Genomic DNA, 20,080 nt, shown 5'->3' on the forward strand with positions numbered 1-20,080 from the left:
ACACACACACACACACACACACACACACACACACACACACACACACACACGGCCCCAGCTCCGTTTACTCCGGTGTTTGTGCACCTTGCAGCCTCCCTGGCTGTTTTTACCTGTCCGTACGCTACGTTCTAGCTGATTCAGAGCTGATTCAGGCACTAATCCCACATACCTGAAGCTGGGCCGGACCAGGCTGACTCCTAGGACTTACCAGATGCCCATGCCTGCCCTCAACTCCTCATCATAGGCCACAGCACCGAGCCTCAGTGCTTATTGGTCACTCTGGGATCTCTTGCCATCTTCTCCCCTTAACTAGCACCTAAATGGACTGCCACTGAGTTACCTGTGCAGCAAGAACACACAGCAGCACTACAAGTGTGTCCTGAGGGCAGAGGGTGTGCATAAGCAGCTAGCACAGGGGAGAGGAGCAGCTCAGCCCTCGTGGGACTTTGAGCCATCCAGGAGTCAGTTTCCTCTTGAGTGTCCAAGGTCAAGGCCCTTTACCGTTTCTTACTCCTCTTACTGCCCCACAGATCACATGTTTGCCTTTGGTCCTGCAGACAGAACAAGGACCACAAGTACAGGCTCTAGGAGCAGAACACCTTGGTCTCAGTCTCAGCCCAGCCCGTCCCTGGCAGTGTGACAAAGGCAGGAGAGCCACTTTACTTCTGCCTCTAGTCCTCAAGTAAGGTTAGCATCTGCAGGTACTTGGTCATGGAGAGCAGGGCCATGTGAGCACTAAGGTCAGTCAGAAAGCACACCACAGCCTGGCCCTATGCTCTACTGCAGAAGGTAGCTGCCAGCACCTGAGTTCTTGCAGTCACCTGTGTCAGCATGTCAGCACTCCCCTCACAGAGCACAGGAAGGCCAGCCAAGGTCACCCTGTAGCCTGTAGTCTGCTCAGAAGGACCTGAGTACAGGAGAGACAGCCAGGAAGGGCTGTGCAAAACCCTGATGCCTGCAGTTGGTCCTGCCCAGGCCTATGGGTCCCAGATCTTAATCCTTTTGGAACAATGCCCTGGAGGAACTATCAACTCAGGGACTGTGGCCAGTGACAGCCCTGAGTGGCTCAGTGGGGCTCAGGAGTATTGCCAACACCTGCCTGGCACCTTGGAGGAAGAGCTCTGTCCTGGCATAAACTGGATTAACTGCCCCAGAACTTCCTCCAAATGACACTATAGGGTATCAGATCTAAAAATCCTCATCCCTTCTCACACTTGTACTCAGAACCAGACTGGAATCAAGAGCAGTGACTGGTTTCTCCTCTGAAGTGGGGCTAGCACAAAAACAGACATCAAGAACTAAAGGTTAAAGACTGGGCACCACCCATGTCCACAGGCCAGAGAGCAGCAGCATAAAGTATGTGATGGAAGCAGCAATCGGCCCGAAGTCTTCAGTGCACTGTGGACAGGCCAGCAATGCCCTGCCTGGAGCCTGGTACCTTGACAGACTGTCATGTTGGTGCCCCTCACATCCTCAATTTACTCAGAGAGGCTGGGCAACTTGCCTTCATACAAGGCTGGGCCTGGAGGTTTAGACCTGTCCCCAGAGTAAGGCACTCATCTTGAGGAACAAGCCTGAGGGAAAGTGGGGAGCCAATGGCAAGCACTGGGGGAAGGGAAGAGATAAGGGCTGGGGGACACGCTGCAGGCAGGTACGGGATGAAGAGCAGCAGCAGATGCACTGCGGCTCCTGTGCTGAGCCTGCACCCCACCATCCCACAGCTGCACTGTAAAGACAGAAAACATGCCCTGCTCTACTCCCCAGCTCTTGTCACAGCCCTCCCAGACCTAAGAGATGTGCTTTTACCTGTCAAACCAGTTCCAGGAGTACAGAGCAGACCCAGGGAGAACAAACAGTATGGCTGTCCTCTGCTTGATCACTGCCCTCACCACCTCTTCCCCGACTCCAGGTGGCTAGGAATGGTCACATGTTGGGACTTCACAAGAAATCTCCTGGTGGGCAGCCCAGGACTCTGAGCAAGAGCTGGCCACATGCCACTGGCAGGCTGCAGGGTGGGGAACAGCAGGGAGGGCAGGCAGGATCATCGGTGTCATGTGCTCAGATCACAAGTCTCTCTCACAAGCCTGCCTTGCAAAGCCAAGAATCTAGCAGTGCCTAGAGAGGCTGGCCGAGCACTTTCTTGTGGTGTGGTCTGAAAGAGTCCCTGGTTCCTGGAAAGAACTAGGGCCCGAGGGCTGCCTCTCATCAGGGGAGGACTAGCCAGCTCCCTCTCCCAGCACCCACATGCCCAATGTGCCTCTTCCACTCACGACTTCCACCTCCTCCCTATTCCCCAAGTCTCACTTTCCGCCTGCACACCTGCCTCCAGCTCCACAGCCATGGCATCCCACCCTCTCAGACAATCCTGGCCAACTGCAGGGCGAAGCCCATTGGTTCTGCTTTATAGACACATGGCCAGGACCCCCCCCCCCCAACCAAAACTTCCCTCTCAGGCTGGTCACACTGCCACAAATCTCCAGGTGGGGCTGAGAAAGTCAGCTCCCATTCCTGCTGAGGGCACCAAAGAGAAAACAGATAACAGAACACCAATGGTCCTGGTTTTATGAGGAAACAGATAGGTCCTTAGATCAGCTCACTTCAAGGGGCTCCCAACACCATGCTCCTGCAAGGCCTGAGGGGGCTCTGACCCTCAGACAGGCACCTAGAGCTCCAGATACCTCAGCCAGCACTCCTCCCTAGAACGAGGCTGAGTGGACGCCGACACTGGCAGACACTGGCAGACTCTTCAGAGCTGCTCCCTTCCTCCAGGCTTCCTTTACTTCCCAACACTCCAGGCCCGGCTAGCCCTTCCATCTGTCTCCCTGACAAGAACGGATTTGAAACAACCAAGACCCTCAATTCAGAGCCTGTCACTAGGGCACTGTTCAGGGCCATTGCTCTTGCACAAGGACCATGGCTTAAATTATATCCCTCTGTTCTACAGAGTGTCCACAGACCAACTGTGACACACCACCCGCCACCCGTGATTCAGGCTGGACCATCCTCAGAGACCGGGCTCTCACCAACCTCCTGAGCCCATCTAGCTTCCCGTCCCGACAGCTCCCAGGCCATGGACAACCCTGCCGTCCTCCTGGACACCCGCCCCAGACGCTGATGGCTCTGCAAATCTCTGTCCAAGGTGGCCGCCTTCATATTCCCTTCCCCATCGAGGCCAAGTCTTTAAGCTCATTCCCAGCCAGAAGTCATGGCTACCTCTCTACTCACTACTCCAAAAGGTGAGCCCTAAGTCGTCTCTGCTGTCACTCTGGAAAGCTAGGGGAAGGACAGTCTCCCCAACCTGGGAGTCACCATACCTATACCTGTCACCTTTAACAGCAGCGGCCCAATTAGCTACTTTACAGGACAGGAATTTACAAGGGCAGTCTTGTTTAAAGCTTACTACTAAGAAATTAGCACCTCCATTTGCAGACAAAGAAACTGGAGGCAGGAAGGAGGGGAGAAAACAGCTTTCTCAACAGCCAAACCTTCAGGCATGGTGGGTCACGTCTGTCATCCTAGAGCTTGGAGACATGAGGCTGATGCAGGAGGACTGTCAAGCATCTGAGGACAGCCTGGACTACACAGTAGTCTCCAGAACAGCTAGGACTACCCAATTCAATCTCAAAAAATCCTGTCTCAAAAAAAAAAAAAAAAGGGGTGTGTGTGTGTGTATGAGACGCTACAAGTGTGGCTCCATGGCAGAGCGCTTGCCTAGCAGTAAGGAAGGTCTGGACTCCATCCCCTGCCCTGCATAAAAGGAGTGTTAGCACATACCTGTGATCCTATCATTCAGGAGAGGGAGGCAGGAAGGTCAGAGGTTCAAAGTCACCCTTAGCTATACACAATCTGTGCTACATAAGACAATCAAAAAACCAACCAACCAACCAACCAAACAAACAAACAAAAAAACCCTTAAATTTAAAAAGGCTTGGCCTTGTCAGAAAAGCTGTGGGCCAGAAACTTTGCCTGGAATGACACCCAACTCAACAGCAGGTGCCCTGACCTCCAGGCCCCGCCATCTGACCCACATCCTAGAAGGTTCTGACTTTGGCCCCATCTAAAGAGCAAGCTCTTTCCAGGCCTCAATGCTGCCTTCATAATTATCATGGATTTAGGAGGCTCACCCTCACCAGGCACTGTTATGTGTGATGTCACTCAGTCTCTGGCAGACCCTAGGCCACTGCTCCTGTCGGTGACTCGGGGGGCCCCCCCCCCCCCTGAGGCTGGGGGAACCAGGCAACTTCTCAGCAGTTACAAAAGATAGCAAGTGGGAAAGTCAGAATTTGATCCAGCTAGCCTTTCTTTTTCCCCTTTTCTTTCTTTTTATAATGAAACAGGGTTTCACCATGCAGTTCGAGCCCCCCTAGAATGCCTACTCTATGGCCCAGCCTTAGCCTCTAAGCACTGGGCTCACAGCTGCATACAGCCACACCAGGTTTCTTAACCACTTCTGACTGGCCACACTGCTCCACCTCTCCCCTTCCTGCTGTGATCTCGCCACAGTGGACACCAGGTTGCTGCCAAGGCCCAGTGGACTCTTCCTGTCCTCAGCACCAGTTCCAAGAAGTTCAGAACCCAAAACAAACCACCCAGCCCTGGCGGGCTCCTCAAGCCAAGTCTAAATTAACCTTGGTCTCTTTGATAATTACTACTCAAAGTGGCATTTATGGCGGGCTCCCAGTGTATCATTTCCTGCTACCAAGTCCACCGCCCCCACATACATCAAAGCTACCAGCTGCCCACTCTGCTGCCCACAGCCTGGCAGTAGTGTCTGTCTGTTCCAGGACCGCAGGTTAGCTTCTATAGAACATGGCCAGTGGGCAACCTCACTTCACAGGCTCCACCCAAGCAAAACACAATTCAGCTCAGAAATGGGACTAGCCTGTGTCCATCTCCCCAGCAACCTTTCACCTTTCCTAACCATCAAAGCCAATGCGCTCCTCCAAGTGCCCGTCCAGTTCCTCCTCCCCACCAACCTTCTCCAGCAGGCCTAGCTCTTAGGTCTTTCCCCAACATATAAGCCACCTTCTGCTGATCAGAAACACCTGAGTAGGTAACATCCCCGAGTCATTCCCCAGGAAGACCCTGGTAAGAGCGAGCTCCACGTTCTGCTGCTGAATCTTACTGAGGAATGCCTCACACACAGGCAAACTGACCACCTCGCCCTCTGCTTTTCTGTCTGCTGCCTCCGATTCTCTTTTCCCAGTCGGAGGGTTTACCAAGTCTGTACACAGTCTGGGTTTATTTCCCGTCCTCGTTCCAGCCAGAAGAGCAATGGCCATAGCCGGCTACCTTTTGCCTCCTGGTTCACAGACCAGCTGCTCCGCTCTCCACCACTCTGTGGACTCAGACACTTATCTTTTCCCCAATACTATGGACAGGCTCTCTTCTTCTATCCATGGGTGTACCATGAACTCAAAGGCTGGCTGCCAGCCTCCCAAATTCCCAAACAAGGTTAGGGTTTGAAAAACCAATCCTGTGCACCTTTCCAAGTCTCCCGCCAACCCCTCTCTGCCTCCAGCTCTAACCTAGGCATCGCTGAAATCACCAGTAAGTGCCATTTACCGCGAGCCACCTCCGTAGGGGTCGGCTCTGTGGCGGTCCCACCCGCCCCTGGGCTCTCCCTCGCAACCTTCGCCATAGCTACCGTGTCTCCAGGGGTCTTTGGGCTCCACCGCTCCGGACACGATGTCCTCGTCCGACGGGAACGTGACATGCTTGGCCGCAGCCTTAAGGCGCCCATCGGCTGGGGGCGAGGCCCCGCTAGGAGACCCAGCTTCGGCGGGGGCCTCCTCGGCCTCGGCCTCGGCGTCCGCGCCCGGCCCGGGCGGAGCCTCCTGCGGCGGGATCTCCATCGCCGCCGCCGCCGCCTCCTCCTCCTCACGGGGGCCCCGGGGACATGCCCCGGGCCCCGGACTCGTCTCTCCGGGTCCTCCCGCCGTTCCGGGGCATGGGCTTCGCCGCTGCCTCAAGCGCCGCCTCCGTCCGCTCCGTTCGTCGTGGTCGTCGTCGTCGTCGCCGGGAGCCCCAACGCGCCTCCGCCGACCTCCGCGAGCATCTGCTCTTCCGCAGCCACACTTTCGCTACAAGCCGAGGCGTCCGCTGCGTACTGAGAAAAGCATAACACCGACTCAAGCTTTTGTCCTGGGGGGGAAAAAAACCGTTTCGAGGGCGACACGAAGATGGGGACAAAGAGCAGGAGGCTTCACGAGAAAGAGAAACGTGAGCGGCGAATCTGCAGAGCCAGAACTGCAGAACACAGAGGCGGGGCCTATGAACGCTATCTCCCGGAGCGCTGCGCATGCGCGAGCTTCAGCCGCCTCCGCCCTCAGCCCAGTTGTCAACACAGTTCCCGCACATTCATCACAAGCTCAAATAATTCCGGAGAGAATTCAATAGAAATCCTATCGCCGCGGCCTGCAAAAGGGCTGTCAGCGGTTAAAGCCGTCTGAGTTCGATACCAGAGACTCACGTCAAAAATGGAAGAATCGCCTCCACAAAATTGTCTTCTGATTTCTACACACGCGCCCACAAGAAATAATGAATAACTTAAAATATAAAATAAGGATCAGAGGCATTAAAAAAAAAAAAACCTGCTAGACATGGTAGCGACATGCCTGTGATCCTAGCCTTGAAGAGGCTGAAGGAGAAGGTTGCGAATTTGAGGCCGACCAGGCTGGATTACATAGGAAGCCTCAGACCAGCAGGTGCTACGGAGTGAGACTCTGGCGGGGCTAAGCCAAGGACTGGGAACAGAGTAAAGTGATGGAGGCGTTGAAAAGCCATGAGAGCTGAGCTGAATATAGGATGAGTACGTACAAGTGACAGAACCGACAGAAGAGCAGACTTTAGCTTCATTGTCTCGTCAAAATTATATTCAATGTAAACTACAATATGAGATGAGTCTGCCGGGTGTTCATGAACCTGATTTAAAAACAAAAACTGGGAGCAGGAATTCCAAAGGCTCGAGATGACCAAAGGCTGACCAAACCTGAGCGAGCCTAGGCCACACCTACAAGGGGTCATTCCATAGCTCAGGATTTATCTCGGCCCCTTCGCTTGCTTTCCCTTCTCAGCTCATTAAGGACCGACCCATTGGCGCAAGAGACTGAAGTTATAGAACGGGACTTGAGGAGGGTCGAGCACAACGTGCCAACTAGAGAGCTAGGCTGAGACTGGAGGTAGGCGGCGGTGTGAACTGACAGTAGCTGAGGCTACTGCTAAGGATAACTGCTTCCACTCTGGAGACAAGTACCAAAAGCCCCCTATAATTAATGCAAAGCCTCACTTACATTCTGAACTTCAACTAAAAGGCATTAACTGGTTTTTGTTTGTTTGGTTGGTTTTTATTTGTTTTGTTTTTACTGGTTCTCATGTAACCCAGGCTACCCTCTGACTTACTATGTAGGCAAGACTGGCTTTATCTCTGCCTCCCCCTGCCTCTACACCCCATTCCCCACCCCAAGGGCTGGGATTACAGGCTTGGGGCATGGTGCTCAGCTTGGAACTGCTTTTGGATACCATCTACTGAAAGATTTCTTGTGACAAGGGGCTGAACCAGGTGACACAGACTGCCTTGCTAGGAGGCTGGAGCAAACTGAAGAAGGTGAAACGTCAACGCTAGCAACCAATCTGCAGCATTTGCTCCCTGGCACTGTCACACAACTGTGACCACCACCACCACTCCCTGTCTCCTATGTGGGAAAACCTGCAGGTGACTGCAGTGGACCACAGCACCCAGAGGGAACCTTGTGACCTGGTGTAAACCAAAGCCCTTGCTAGTAAAAGGCCATCGTTGCCCACCTCAAAACAGACTTAAGGGTCAATTTCTTGTCCAGAGAATAAAGTCAGCCATTTTGGGAGGACACCAGGAACAGTGCAAGCCCCATACTGATATCTGGACTCCTTATCATCATGGCTTAGCCCCACAGAGATAACTACACTACTAACATATTTTTTGTTTGTTTTTGGTTTTGTTTTTCGAGACAGGGTTTCTCTGTGCAGCCCTGGCTGTCCTGGAACTCACTCTGTAGACCAGGCTGGCCTCAAACTCAGAAATTTACCTGCCTCTGCCTCCCAAGTGCTGGGATTAAAGGCATGCGCCACTATCGCCCGGCCACTATTAACTTTTAAATACTACTCAGAGGGTGGGAAGGCAGCTTACAGTTAAGAGCACTCGCTACTGTCCCAGAGGGCTTGAGCTCTGCTCTTGGCACCCACATCTCACAGCACCTATAACCAGAGCTCCTGCCGACGGCATATCTTCTTCTGGTCTCCATGAGCACCCACACTCACATGGCACACAGACCTAACACCTACATTTTAAAATTTTTAAACAAAAAAAAATTTGAAACATGGCACCATTTTCCATGGGATACAACTAAAAAGATAAGCAGAAAGGCCAAGTATGGTGGCCTGACCTATAATTCAGCACTTGGGAGGCTGAGGCAGGAGGACTGTGAATTCCAAGCCAGCCTGGGCTACACAGCCAGGTCCTGTCTTTTAAAAAAGGTTGGGATGGGTGAAAAGATGGCTCAGTCATTCGTTAAGTGAACTGGCTGCTCTGGCATTGGACCCACAAATCATTCCCAGTGCCCACACTCTGGCTCACAACTATCTACTAGTGTCATTGGATTTGGTGCCCTCTTCTGGCCTCAGCCATCACTGCATGCATGGGATATAGACATCCATGTAAGCAAACCACCCACATACATACAGTAATAAAAATTTAAAAGGAAAGCCAGAGCCAGATTTCTCCAGATGACGATTTCTTTGGCAGGAGGGGAGATGGAGAAACAGCCTGAGAGACTCAGTGTTGCAAGCTCCTCAGTGCTCTTTGCGCACGCAGACACACATGCATACACACACCCCTCAGCCTGCAAGGACTAGCCTCAGGAATTTATTTCTGTAAAGTTGAGTTGTGTGAGGCAGAACATTCCTTTCAACAAGAGAGATCTAGAATCCCTGTGGTTGCAGTCTCCCCTGTGGCACAGCCTGGCCTTGAATTTATGATCTTCCCACTTCAGCATCTTAAGAGCCAGGGTTATCGCATCCAGCACTAGATGGTATCTGGTTTGGAGTTCCTCTGAGTTCAAAGCTAAGGTTTGTTGGAGTTTGCTTTGAAAGTCCAGGAAGGTGCTGAGAACTCTATGGCCCAGGAATAGCCAGAGGCCTGGGCTACTGTGGCAGTGCCCACAAGGAAAACAGCAGACGGTCTTTACAGCCTGAAGGAATAGGAAATGATATCACTACATCGAAGCAGAGCCTCGGCCTGCACGCCTATGGGAGTCTGCAGCTGAGAAACGTAGAAGTTGGCTACATCTAGGTCTGTGGCTCCAAACTGGGCAGTCACCTGCACACCTTCATGCAGCGTGAAGCTCACAGGGTGCCCCACCATGGCTAGGAGGCTGCGGAGGTAGCGCTCCCGAAGAGCGGCGCGGGCCCGCTGGTCCTGTGACTCTGGGGGATACTCAATACAACTTTCTCCGACTTCTCGTCTCAGGATGGTCCTACGTCCATCAGGGGCAAAGCCTCGGCTGAAGCCATCGGGGCCCCGAGGGAGGCGCAGCACTGGCACTGGCACGGGAATGGTCAGTGGGCTCTGCATGGCCCAGGCTCTGGAAAGAAGATGAAAGAGTTAAAGCCACACAGCTCCAGGAGGAAAGAAGCTCGCTCTTCGCTTTCACCTCTAGACTATAGCTACACTGTCTAGAACCTGCGCCAATCCCCCCAGCTCCACCCCAGGTAGGGAATTTTGTCTGTCTGTTGTTACACGGTTTTGGAGACAGGGTCTTGCTATATAGCTCAGACTGACCCCAAAGATACAGGCACCTGACTCCTAAATGCTCTACAGGTATGCAATACCACATGGGGCTCTTTTGCCTTTGTTGTTTTGTGAGAGAGGGTCCCTAGCCCAGATGAACCGTGCTCTGTGTAGTCAAGAACCTTGAATTTCTGACCCTCCTACCAGGTGCCAGGATTGCAGGTTTGCTCTACCACCTTCTGTTTATGGAGTGCTGGAGATGGAAGCCAAGGGCTTCTGAATGGTAGGCAAATTCTATACTAACTGCACCCCTAGCCCCCTTTTTGTCTACTTTGATCATAGCTTTATTATGGTTCCAGGGTAACTGTCAGAAGAATATTCCCAGCCCCTCTCAAATATAGCCTATTCTCCCTCAGTCAGCCAGAGTCCTGACAGCTAGATCCAGAATGATCCAGTGAGTGGTACACACTGCAACTACTGAGTGAAAACAGTCTATGCTTAAGGAGACCTGTCAGGAGAGTTTAGAAGTTTGCAGTATCTTGGGCCTTTTGTTTTCAAATGCATTTATTTGTGTGTGTGTGTGTGTGTGTGTGTGTAAGGTCAGAGGACAGCTTGCAGGAGCCAATGCTCTCCTCCCACTATATTACCAGGGCTAGGAGCACATGAGGCTGTCAGCTTGGTGGTGAGAGCCTTGAGACTTTACTCACAGAGCTTGCCCCCAACCCTTTTTTGGTGGGGGAGGGGATTGAGAAGAGCATGGGATATCACTATGTAGCCTACACTGTTGTGGAAGCTACCATCCTGCCTGCCTTAGCCTTCCTAAGTCCTTTGATCTCAGGCCATCTGCATGGTTTTAAGGTCCCTCCTAATGGTCAAGTGTGGTGACACAGTCTCATAATCCCAGCACTAGGGATGCCAAGGCAGGAGGACTGACTTCAAGGCCAACCAGTCCTAGATATGGCATCAGCATCCCAAAGCCACTAGAGTCACCATCCCTATTCTGTCTTTTGTCCAATACCTTGACTGTCTCAGTGACCTCCCCACTGGGCTCCTACGGTGTATTTTTTTTTTCTCCCTACCTCTTCCCTTTCTCTGAAACAGAGTCTCACTGTGTAGCCCTGGAACTCACTATTTAGATGCGGCTGACCTCAATACGCCTGCCATTGCCTCCCTAGAGATGGGATTCAAGGTGTAGACTATCAAGCTTGGCTCATTAGTGCACGTGTGAGCTGCTGTGCCCATTCTTGGGCATAAAAGCCAGAGAACATGATGTCTCCTACTCCAGCCCAGTGTTCTCCCCACAGGCTGTAAACTGATCCTGCTACATCTAAATCCTGGGTCAGTGAGACCTCAGTAGGTCTCAGACCTTCCTGCCAACCCTGGCCACCTGACTTCAATCCACAGAGTCCAAGGAGAGAACAGAGGCCAAAACTTGTCCTCTGACCTGCAGGCGCACAGTGCTGTGCACCCACACATGCACATGCACACGCACCCACACATATGCATGCACACGTACACAGGTTAAAAGAAAACAAACAAAAGTTTTACAACTAAATCTCAGAGTGATCTCTGTTTAGGACTGTTCCCTGGGGTCCTCACAGTGGACATTATATGACCTTGTCAGCCTCTGACCTCATCTATTCTCCCCTCTACCTTTGGACTAGCTTGTATTCCTGAGGTAGAGCAAATACAGCCCTGCCCCAGGACCTTTGCACGCACTGCCTTTCCCTGGAGACATGGGGCTGCCAAGCTCACTTTCTTCCCTCATCTCACCGGTCCATCCATTTCTTTTTTTTTTTTTTTTTTTTTAAAGATTTATTTGTTTATTATATATGAATACATTGTAGCTGTCTTCAGACAGACCAGAAGAGGGCATCAGATCTCATTACAGATGGTTGTGAGCCACCATGTGGTTGCTGGGATTTGAACTCAGGACCTCTGGAAGTGCAGTCAGTGCTCTTAACCACTGAGCCATCTCTCCAGCCCCGGTCCATCCATTTCTTTTCCCATTTTCAAACCACTATTTCTGAGAAGGGGTCTCAGATAGCCCACACTGTCCACAAGCTCACTGTGCAGCCCAGGATAGTCCTTCTGCTATCTCCCCAGTACTAGGATGTCAGGCTATTTTATATAGTACTGGAAATCAAATACAAGATCCCATACATGCCAGGCCAGCACTTGACCACAGCCAGATGTGGTACTACATGATTTTAACTCTAGCATTCTAGATGCAGTGACAGGCAGATTTTTGAGTTTGAGGCCAGCCTGGTCTACAGAGTGAATTCCTGTCTTGAAAAACAAACAAACACAAATGGTACTGGAGAGGTGACTCAGAGGTTAAGAGCACTGGCTGCTCTTCCAGAGATCCTGAGTTCAATTCCCAGCAACCACATGGTGGCTCACAACCATCTATGAGATCTAGTGCCCTCTTCTGCCCTGCAGGCATACATGCAGGCAGAACACTATACACATAATAATAAATAAATCTTTTTTAAAAAGAAAAATAAAAACAAACAAACAATGCAGAGGGAATTCTATACTGCTCACTCTATACTGCCCCACACCCCCATGAGGTCTTGTCACATTGCTTGGGTTGGGGGCTGGTCTTGAACTCCTGGGTTCAGGTGATCCTTCTGCTTCAGGCTTCGATCCTACGCTGATACCTTATCCCATCTGTGCTTTACAGCAATGTGTGCTCCTAATGGGATGCTTCTGGGATGCTTCCTAGCCCAGGAAGAACAAGGTTCCGTCCAAGAAATGCAGGCTTTCTTTCAACAGCATGCAGACACCAGTACCTCTACTGTAGACAAGGTTGGCCTGGGACTTGTGGTTCTGTACCTGAGGCTTAATGCTGGGACTGTGTGCATGACTAACTTCGGTTTCTATTGGCCTCTTGGTACAATCAAAGAGTCAGCAGTGAGGGGGCTAGAGATGTGTCTCAGTCTTTAAGGGAACTTGGAAAAGCAGGTTTGATTCCCAGCGCCTACATGATGGCCTACAACCATCTGTAATTCTAGCTTCAGGGGGTTCAATGCCCTCTTCTGGATTCCTTGAGCACCAGGCATTCACATGGTGCACAGACATACATGCATGCAAAACATCCATTCACATTTAAAATATTGCAAAAGAAAAGTAAAAGTTCAGCAATGGGGCTGGAATGCAGCTCCCCTACATCTGGTAGATGCTTTCCTAGCAAGTAGGAGGCCCTGGGTTTGAACACCAGCACTTGATAAAACTGGGTGTGAGGGGATACACCTATAAGCACAGGCAGGAGGAGCAGAAGCTAAGGTCATCCTTCACCACATAGATAGCTTGAGGCCAGCCTGAGCTACATGAGGGGAAAGGAGATGACTAATTCCTGAAAGCTGTCTTCCTTAATATCACACAAATAAATGAATGTAATCAAAATTCGAGGCCCAGGACTGCCTGTTCTGCAGAGCAGCCAGGGCTACACAACCAACCCTGGGGGAGGGGAGACGAGGAGAGCAGCATGGGATTTGAGTATGTGCTTTGAGATGGGTGTGATTAGAGTGCGTTGCCTTGAAGCCTAGGCTAGCTTCTACCTGGTTATCCTCCTGCCTCAGTGGAATGCTAGGACTCCAGGAAAGCTCTGCAATTCCATGGAAGTACCACCTCACCACGTTTTGTATCTATTCTTTAAAGATTCGGGCATCCCAAGCACAGGCGCCTGCGCAGCAGACCTGCTGGTTGATCTAAGACCACAGCCCAGCAGCGCACACAGGAGCAACTATTCAGACAGGGCTGGAGAGAAAGAGGCCAGAGGAGAGTCAACGTCTTGGAGGAGGGAGGAGTGACATAGGACAGTGGTTTCCAGAAGGGCTTGGGAACAGTGCCAGGCCAGTCACACCACAGTGCAGTCCTGGGTGGAATAAGAAACTGAGCCATGACAGAAAACACACCTACAGGAGCAGCATAGGAGGTTTAGGCAGGAAGCCTGGAGCTTGAGGCCAGCCTGGGTATACTTTGAGGTAAGAGGCTGGAGTGAGGAGGCTGAGCAGCAAGCACGGAGCCTCGTCACCAAGGACTGGCATTGTGTCCACTCTCAGAGACGTCCACATACTGCTCTGAGCAAGGAGGAACATGGGCTAGTCCTTCACAGAAACCCCATGCTTACTGTCCAGAGCATAGGCTTGTGGGAATGAGGGAGGGACAGGGAGTCCAAGACTGAGGCCCCTGTGTCCCCCGGTTATGCTGGCCCCTGTGAGAGGAACTGTTAGATTAGTGTTGTGTGGGGCATGCAAAGCACTCAGCAAGCTGTGCAGGTCGAATAAGAAGTCTCCAAGGCCCTGCGATAGACAGAGAAGACTAAGCCTATGGGGACTAAAGGCTGTATGTGTGTGTGTGTCAGTGTAGCGTAGAGACAATCCAGAGCCTCTAGCAGGCTAGGTAAGTCTATGACAGAACCACACCCTTAGGCTCTCACAGGTGGATTCTAAGCATGCACTCTACACCCTGAAGCCTTATTTATTTATGAGACAGTGTCTCATGTGACTCCAGGTGGCCTAAAATGTTTGATCCTCCACTGTCGATGGTAGCACACACACCTTTAACTTCAGCATTGGGGAGGCAGAGGCAGGTGGATCTCTGTGAGTTTGAGGCCAGTCTGGTCTTACAGAGGGAGTTCCAGGATATCCAGAGCTATAGATAGAACCCCTGTTTCAAAAAAAAGGAAGGAAGGAAGGAAGGAAGGAAGGAAGGGAGGAAGGAAGGAAGGAAGGAAGGAAGGAAACAAGGAAACCAAGTCTGCCCTCCTGCCCCCATCTCCCCTGTCCTAGGATTACAGGTCTGTGATGCCATGGCCCTGTTTATCTGGTGCTGGGATTAAACAACTACACCAGTAACTGAGCTACACTTCAGCTTCCCAGACTGCTTTCATTTTCAAGTCAGGATCTCACTAAGTGCCAAGGATGGCTTTAAACTCATCCTGTAGCTGAACACACACAGGGGTCAGAGGACAACGTAAAGGAAGGAGTCTGTTCTCTCCTTCCACCAACTGGGTTCCCAGGATAAAACTCAAGACATCTCCTCAGTCCATGTGGCAGACTTTTGATCCTCCAGACTGAGGACCTGGAACTTTGAGACAGTATCACCCAACCCAGCTACCTGCATTTAAAAAATACATCTGCCCACTGTGACGCCAACTCAGTCATGGGCCATGTGCCCAAGTCTGTCTTCCAATTCAGGTTAATACTTGAGCATCTTAAGAAATGCATCTTAGGCCGGGTGGTAGTGGCACATGCCTTTAATCCCAGCACTTGGGAGGCAGAGGCAGACGGATTTCTGAGTCCAAGGCCAGCCTGGTCTACAGAGTGAGTTCCAGGACTGCCAGGGCTATACAGAGAAACTCTGTCTCAAAAAATAAAAAAAAAGAAAAAAGAAATGCATCTTAGGCTGGAGGGATGGCTCAGGGGTTAAGAACACTGGCTGTTATTCTTTCAGAGGTCCTGAGTTCAATTCCCAGCAACCACATGGTGGCTCAGAACCATCTATAATGAGATCTGGTGCCCTCTTCTGTATGGCAGGTATATATAAAGGAAGAATGCATGTTATACATAACAAAATAAATCAGAAAGAAAGAAAGAAAGAAAGAAAGAAAGAAAGAAAGAAAGAAAGAAAGAGAAGCACCCTAATAGCAAGGGCTATTACTTAAGGAAGGGCAGATGGAATAAGCCAGTAGTCAAAGAACTTTCTTAGATCCCCAGACAGACTTAGATGGAGGACCAGTGAGGAGCCTTGTTTGCTTCAATAAAAAAAAATATATATATATATAAAAATATAATAGGCTGTGGTGGTACACACCTAAAATCCTGGCAGTCTATAGAGGTTGAGTGTCAAGAATTTCAAATTTGGAGCTGGAGAGATGGCTCAGCGGTTAAGAGCCCTGACTGCTCTTCCAGAGGTCCTGAGTTCAAGTCCCAGCAACCACATGGTGGCTCACAACCGTCTTTAATGGGATCTGATGCCCTCTTCTGGTGTGTCTGAAGAGAGCAATGGTGAATACATAAAATAAGTAAATAAATCTTAAAAAAAAAAAAGAAGTTTAAAAAAAAGAATTTCAAATTTTAGGCTATCCTGAGCCATATAATAAGACTCTAATTTAAAAAGATTTGATCATATCCAGAACCCCTATTTGCTGGAATGGACCTGAGGCTAGATATCACTTTGCTGGTCCAGGCAAATGTCAGGAAAAGGTAGCTAACTGTGGCCACTGGAGCAGGTGTTTTCCAACACAACTGGACCTTGAATGTTCTGGAGAAGGTGGGAAGATTTAAGAAAATGAAAACTGATTTATGCTGGGCGTGGTGATACATGCATTTAATCCCAGTGATTGGAGGATGATTTGGTGGGATATTTTGAGTTCAAAGCCAGCCTGGTTTACAGACTGAGTTAGTTCTAGGACAGCCAGGGCTACAGAAAAGCCCTGTTGAAAGAAAAAAAAAAAAAAAAAAAAAACGAACAACAAATATTTGAGAAAAGTCAGGAAGAATTGTCCTAGTATCCTAGATAGCAAGGACTGCTAAAATTACTTTCCTCTGGTTATCCTGACCTCAGTCTCTGATCTAGAGACCATGGATTTCCTGCCCAGAGGTTAGTCCAAACCCATACATCCCAATCTCTGGCTAAGTAATCAGTTAGCCTGACTCAGGTAAGGACACCTTTGGTCAGGGAATAGGTAGCTGTTCACAGGGCCATCCTTAGTGCCTCGGGGAGAGTGGATTGAGGCATGGGGAAATGGAGACAGCACAAAAAAATCAGTCCAGGGCCAGTCTTTGAAGGAACGCTAGCCAGATCTAGTGTGGAGAGAGTGGCTCTGGCAAGCCTTGTACTTCTTCCCTCTTCCTAGATGAAAAGTGTTCGATTACATTCCTAAAGCTTTGGATACTTCCTCCTCCTGAGGCTGGATACCAAGGTAGAGCCATCAAAGTATTGAAGTCGAGCAATCAAAAGTCCCCTTTGGCTTTTCTAATTAACATGCCTATTTCAAATTAAACACCTCATCCTAACACAGGGTTTCTCCGGGCGTCTTTATAAACTGCCATTTGTCCACGGGCCATGTTGGTCTATTTATCCAGAGGCAGTCCTTTGTTCCTCTGGGACACATATCTCTCCTCCCTCTCCCTTGTTCAACTTCCTATCTCCTTCATTCTCAATCTCCAGTCTTTGTCTCTTATGCTCTCTGTCCTTCTGGGGCAAATAAATCTCCTGTGTGCTGACAACTTGGTCCTGGAGGTTCTGAGCAGATATTTTTCCTTTCAAGCAGATATTTTTCCTTTCAGTCTTAGCTACACAGAGAGTTCTACAGCAGCCTGAATTACACAGGGAGAGGTGTGGAGGTGAGAGTCGTGGGAGAGGTTGATGATGGAGCTCAACTGGAAGAGTCCTTGCACAGGAAGCATGAACCGGCTTCCTTCACCAGTACAGATTACAGTACAGGCCTGTAATCTCAGCCCTTAGCAGGTGAAGGTGGGACATAAAATTCCAAGTTACCCAGGGCCAAGAGGTGAGTTCAAGGCCAGCCTGGGGCTACTGTTCTGCTTCTTAGTCTCAGGGGAAAACAAAACAAAATCCAAACAAGAAGAAAAAAGTTAAAGCCAGGCAGTGGTGGCTCACGCCTTTAATCCCCAGCACTTGGGAGGCAGAGGCAGGCAGATTTCTGAGTTCGAGGCCAGCCTGGTCTACAGAGTGAGTTCCAGGACTGCCAGGGCTACACAGAGAAACCCTGTCTCAGAAAAAAAAAAAAAAAAAAAAAAAGAAGAAGAAGAAAGTTAAAGAGGAATGGGTCAGTTAGGAGGACATTAGGTCTACCAGGATACGAAACGGGCCGGGCTTCCAGGCTAGCAGACAAGACCTATTTCTCCATACACACAGTAAGGTAACTGCTGTCCTCGGACCTCCTATGCAAATTCGCTAAATAGGGCCACACCTGAGAGTAAGCAGCCCGAGGGCAGGATCTGTCCCCTTCCCGGATCCCAAGGGCGGGTCAGTTTCCTTGTAATTCCTCCGAGCCTCCGAAGAGTCCTCCTTTTCAAATTCTAAGAATGTCCATCCGCTTCAGGGCAGCCACCTCTCACCCCGCCCGCCCCGCCCGGTGTCAGAGCACTGTCCCTCTCCGGGTCATCTCTTCCCCGCAGCTCCAATCCCACCCAGTGCGGCTGACCCGGAGGACAGCCCACGTCCAAGGCGTACTCACCGAGGCCTGTCCCTGCAGGCGCTGTTCCTATGCCCGTGCCGCCGCCACCCTGGTCCCGGCAGGCGCTGAGCCCCGACTGTCTAGGTTCCGCCCGCGCAACCTCCGCAGAGGTCCGGGTGGGCATCGAGTCCCGAGCGCCTGGGTTCCGCCCGCACCTCCACTTTCCCCACAAGTTCATCGGCTGCTCCAGGGTCACCTGACTGGGGCTGGGCTCTGCCAACCTGTGGGTTAGGGATGTTTAGGATGCCCACAAAACAGAGGTTCAGAAAGTTGGGCATGGTGGCTCCCAGGCTTGGAATCCCAAGTACCCACGGAGGTGAGGCAGGAGGATTGTCAAAGTTCGAGCGAGGCCTGACTACCTGGGCTACAGATAAGGCCTCATCTGAAAAGGGAGGGAGGTGTAGGAAAGAAGAAACGAGTAGTGATTTACACCTGTAATCTCAGCACTTGTCAGTCGGAGGCAGGAAGACAGGATCAGTTAGAGAAAGAGAGAGGGAAGGAGGCAGAAATAAGGGGAGGGGGAGGAGAAAGCAGCAGTAGCTGCTGATCAGAGAATAGAGATTTCCTATCAGCCTGGGAGATACCCTTGTATTCACCCCTCCTTCCCAGGAGGAAGCTGACCTCTCCCCATCTCCTCCTCTAGGTACCCGGAAAGGGGCTTACAGAGTGCTGCCGCTAGGGTGGACAGAGTCCATTCATTTTGTCCTTCAGCCCTCTCTGCAACCCACGTTTACAAAGGGAAAAACTGAGGCCCTGCGAAACCCCACTGATCTCAGCCCAGGTAGAATCGATTGCATTCCCACAGAGTTCACTTAGGCAGGAAGAGGACTGCGTATCCCCTTACTGCCTGGCACGCAGGTGCTCTGCAAATATCCGTGGAAAAGAGTGCTCCTTTCCAATATAGGTACTGATTGAATCGTGAAAGTATGGGCGCTGGGGTGCCTGCTTATCCTAGCTACCAGGGAGGCAAGGCTGAGGATTTTCTAACCAGACTTAGAGAGTCCCATCTCACTGAAAGAGTAGAGGCTCTCTTTAGGATGGGACACCCCGTGCTGGGCAGTAGTGGCACACGCCTTTAATCCCAGCCCTTGGGAGGCAAGTCTGAGGATTTTCTAACCAGACTTAGAGAGTCCCATCTCACTGAAAGAGTAGAGGCTCTCTTTAGGATGGGACACCCCGTGCTGGGCAGTAGTGGCACACGCCTTTAATCCCAGCCCTTGGGAGGCAGAGGCAGGTAGATTTCTGAGTTCAAGGCCAGCCTGATCTACAGAGTGAGTTCTAGGACAGCCAGGGCTACACAGAGAAACCCTGTCTCGAAAAGCAAACAAACAAACAAACAAACAATAAATAAATAAATAAATAGGAATGAGACACCCCAATGATGCTCTCTTAAAAACCTACATTCTCTTTCTAGTTGGGAGAACAAAATAACCTACAAGTTAGCAAAAAGATAATCCAAGACCTTCAGAGGGACTGGGGACATGACTCGTTGGGTTGCCTAGCATAACAAGACCCTAATTCCATCCTTAGCACAAGAAAAATGGCTAAAATTATGCCTGATACTTGGTGAAGTTGGAGCAAGAGGCTCTCAGATTGAAGGCTAGCCTATGCTATAAGGCATGGCTAGCCTGTGCTACAAGGTATAGCCTTGTCACCAAAGACAAAGGGTAAAGGATGGGGCTGGACATATAGCTCAGTACTAGAACATTTGGCTGAGATGTGCAAGGCTCTGTGTTCTGGTCCTCCGAACCCCCAAAGGAGGAGACAGTAGGGGCAATGGGTATGGTGATAGCAAGAGAGCCTTAAAATTCAGTGATTAAATCAGGTGTGTGCAGAGGGAGGACAACTGGTGTACACTTGAGGTCAGCCTAGGAGACAGAAATGAAGAAAGGAAAGGAGGAAACATACGCCAGGCAAGATGGCGCACACCTTTAATCCCAGGACTCAGGAGGCAGAGGCAGATAGATCTCTTATGAGCTCCATGCCAGCCTGGTCTTCCTTGTCCCAGGACAGCCATGGCTACATAGAGAGACCCTGTCTCAAACAAACAAACAAAAAACCCTAGCCCCTACACACATACAGAGAGAGAGAGAGAGAAATATATA

The 20,080-nt window shown here is 50.6% G+C and overlaps 2 protein-coding genes across 4 annotated transcripts in view; both read right to left on the reverse strand.

Annotated features, from left to right (window-relative positions):
• Ppp1r37 (protein phosphatase 1 regulatory subunit 37) overlaps positions 1 to 6,225 on the reverse strand; it is a 29,943-nt gene extending 23,718 nt beyond the window's left edge. The window contains exon 1 of the mRNA XM_028778662.1: positions 5,648 to 6,225. Coding sequence (XP_028634495.1) covers positions 5,648 to 5,855 — 208 coding nt within the window. The 5' untranslated portion in view covers positions 5,856 to 6,225. The remainder of the gene's footprint in view (positions 1 to 5,647) is intronic.
• A 2,646-nt stretch (positions 6,226 to 8,871) lies between these two features.
• The window catches only part of Gemin7 (gem nuclear organelle associated protein 7), a 14,294-nt gene continuing 3,085 nt past the window's right edge, over positions 8,872 to 20,080 (reverse strand). The window contains exons 1-3 of one of the 3 annotated variants that reach the window (XM_028778649.1): positions 17,709 to 17,810; positions 9,353 to 9,617; positions 8,872 to 9,224 (exon numbers count right to left, since the gene is read on the reverse strand). In XM_028778649.1, the coding sequence (XP_028634482.1) occupies positions 8,892 to 9,224; positions 9,353 to 9,607 (588 nt within the window). In that variant the 5' untranslated portion in view covers positions 9,608 to 9,617; positions 17,709 to 17,810 and the 3' untranslated portion in view covers positions 8,872 to 8,891. Of the gene's footprint in view, positions 9,618 to 17,708; positions 17,811 to 17,975; positions 19,084 to 20,080 lie in introns of those variants that run through there. The other 2 variants (XM_028778650.1, XM_028778651.1) reach the window with 2 other exon arrangements.

Source organism: Grammomys surdaster, unplaced genomic scaffold (genome assembly GCF_004785775.1).
Source record: "Grammomys surdaster isolate TR1022 unplaced genomic scaffold, NIH_TR_1.0 339, whole genome shotgun sequence".
NCBI classification, from domain to species: Eukaryota; Metazoa; Chordata; class Mammalia; order Rodentia; family Muridae; genus Grammomys; species Grammomys surdaster.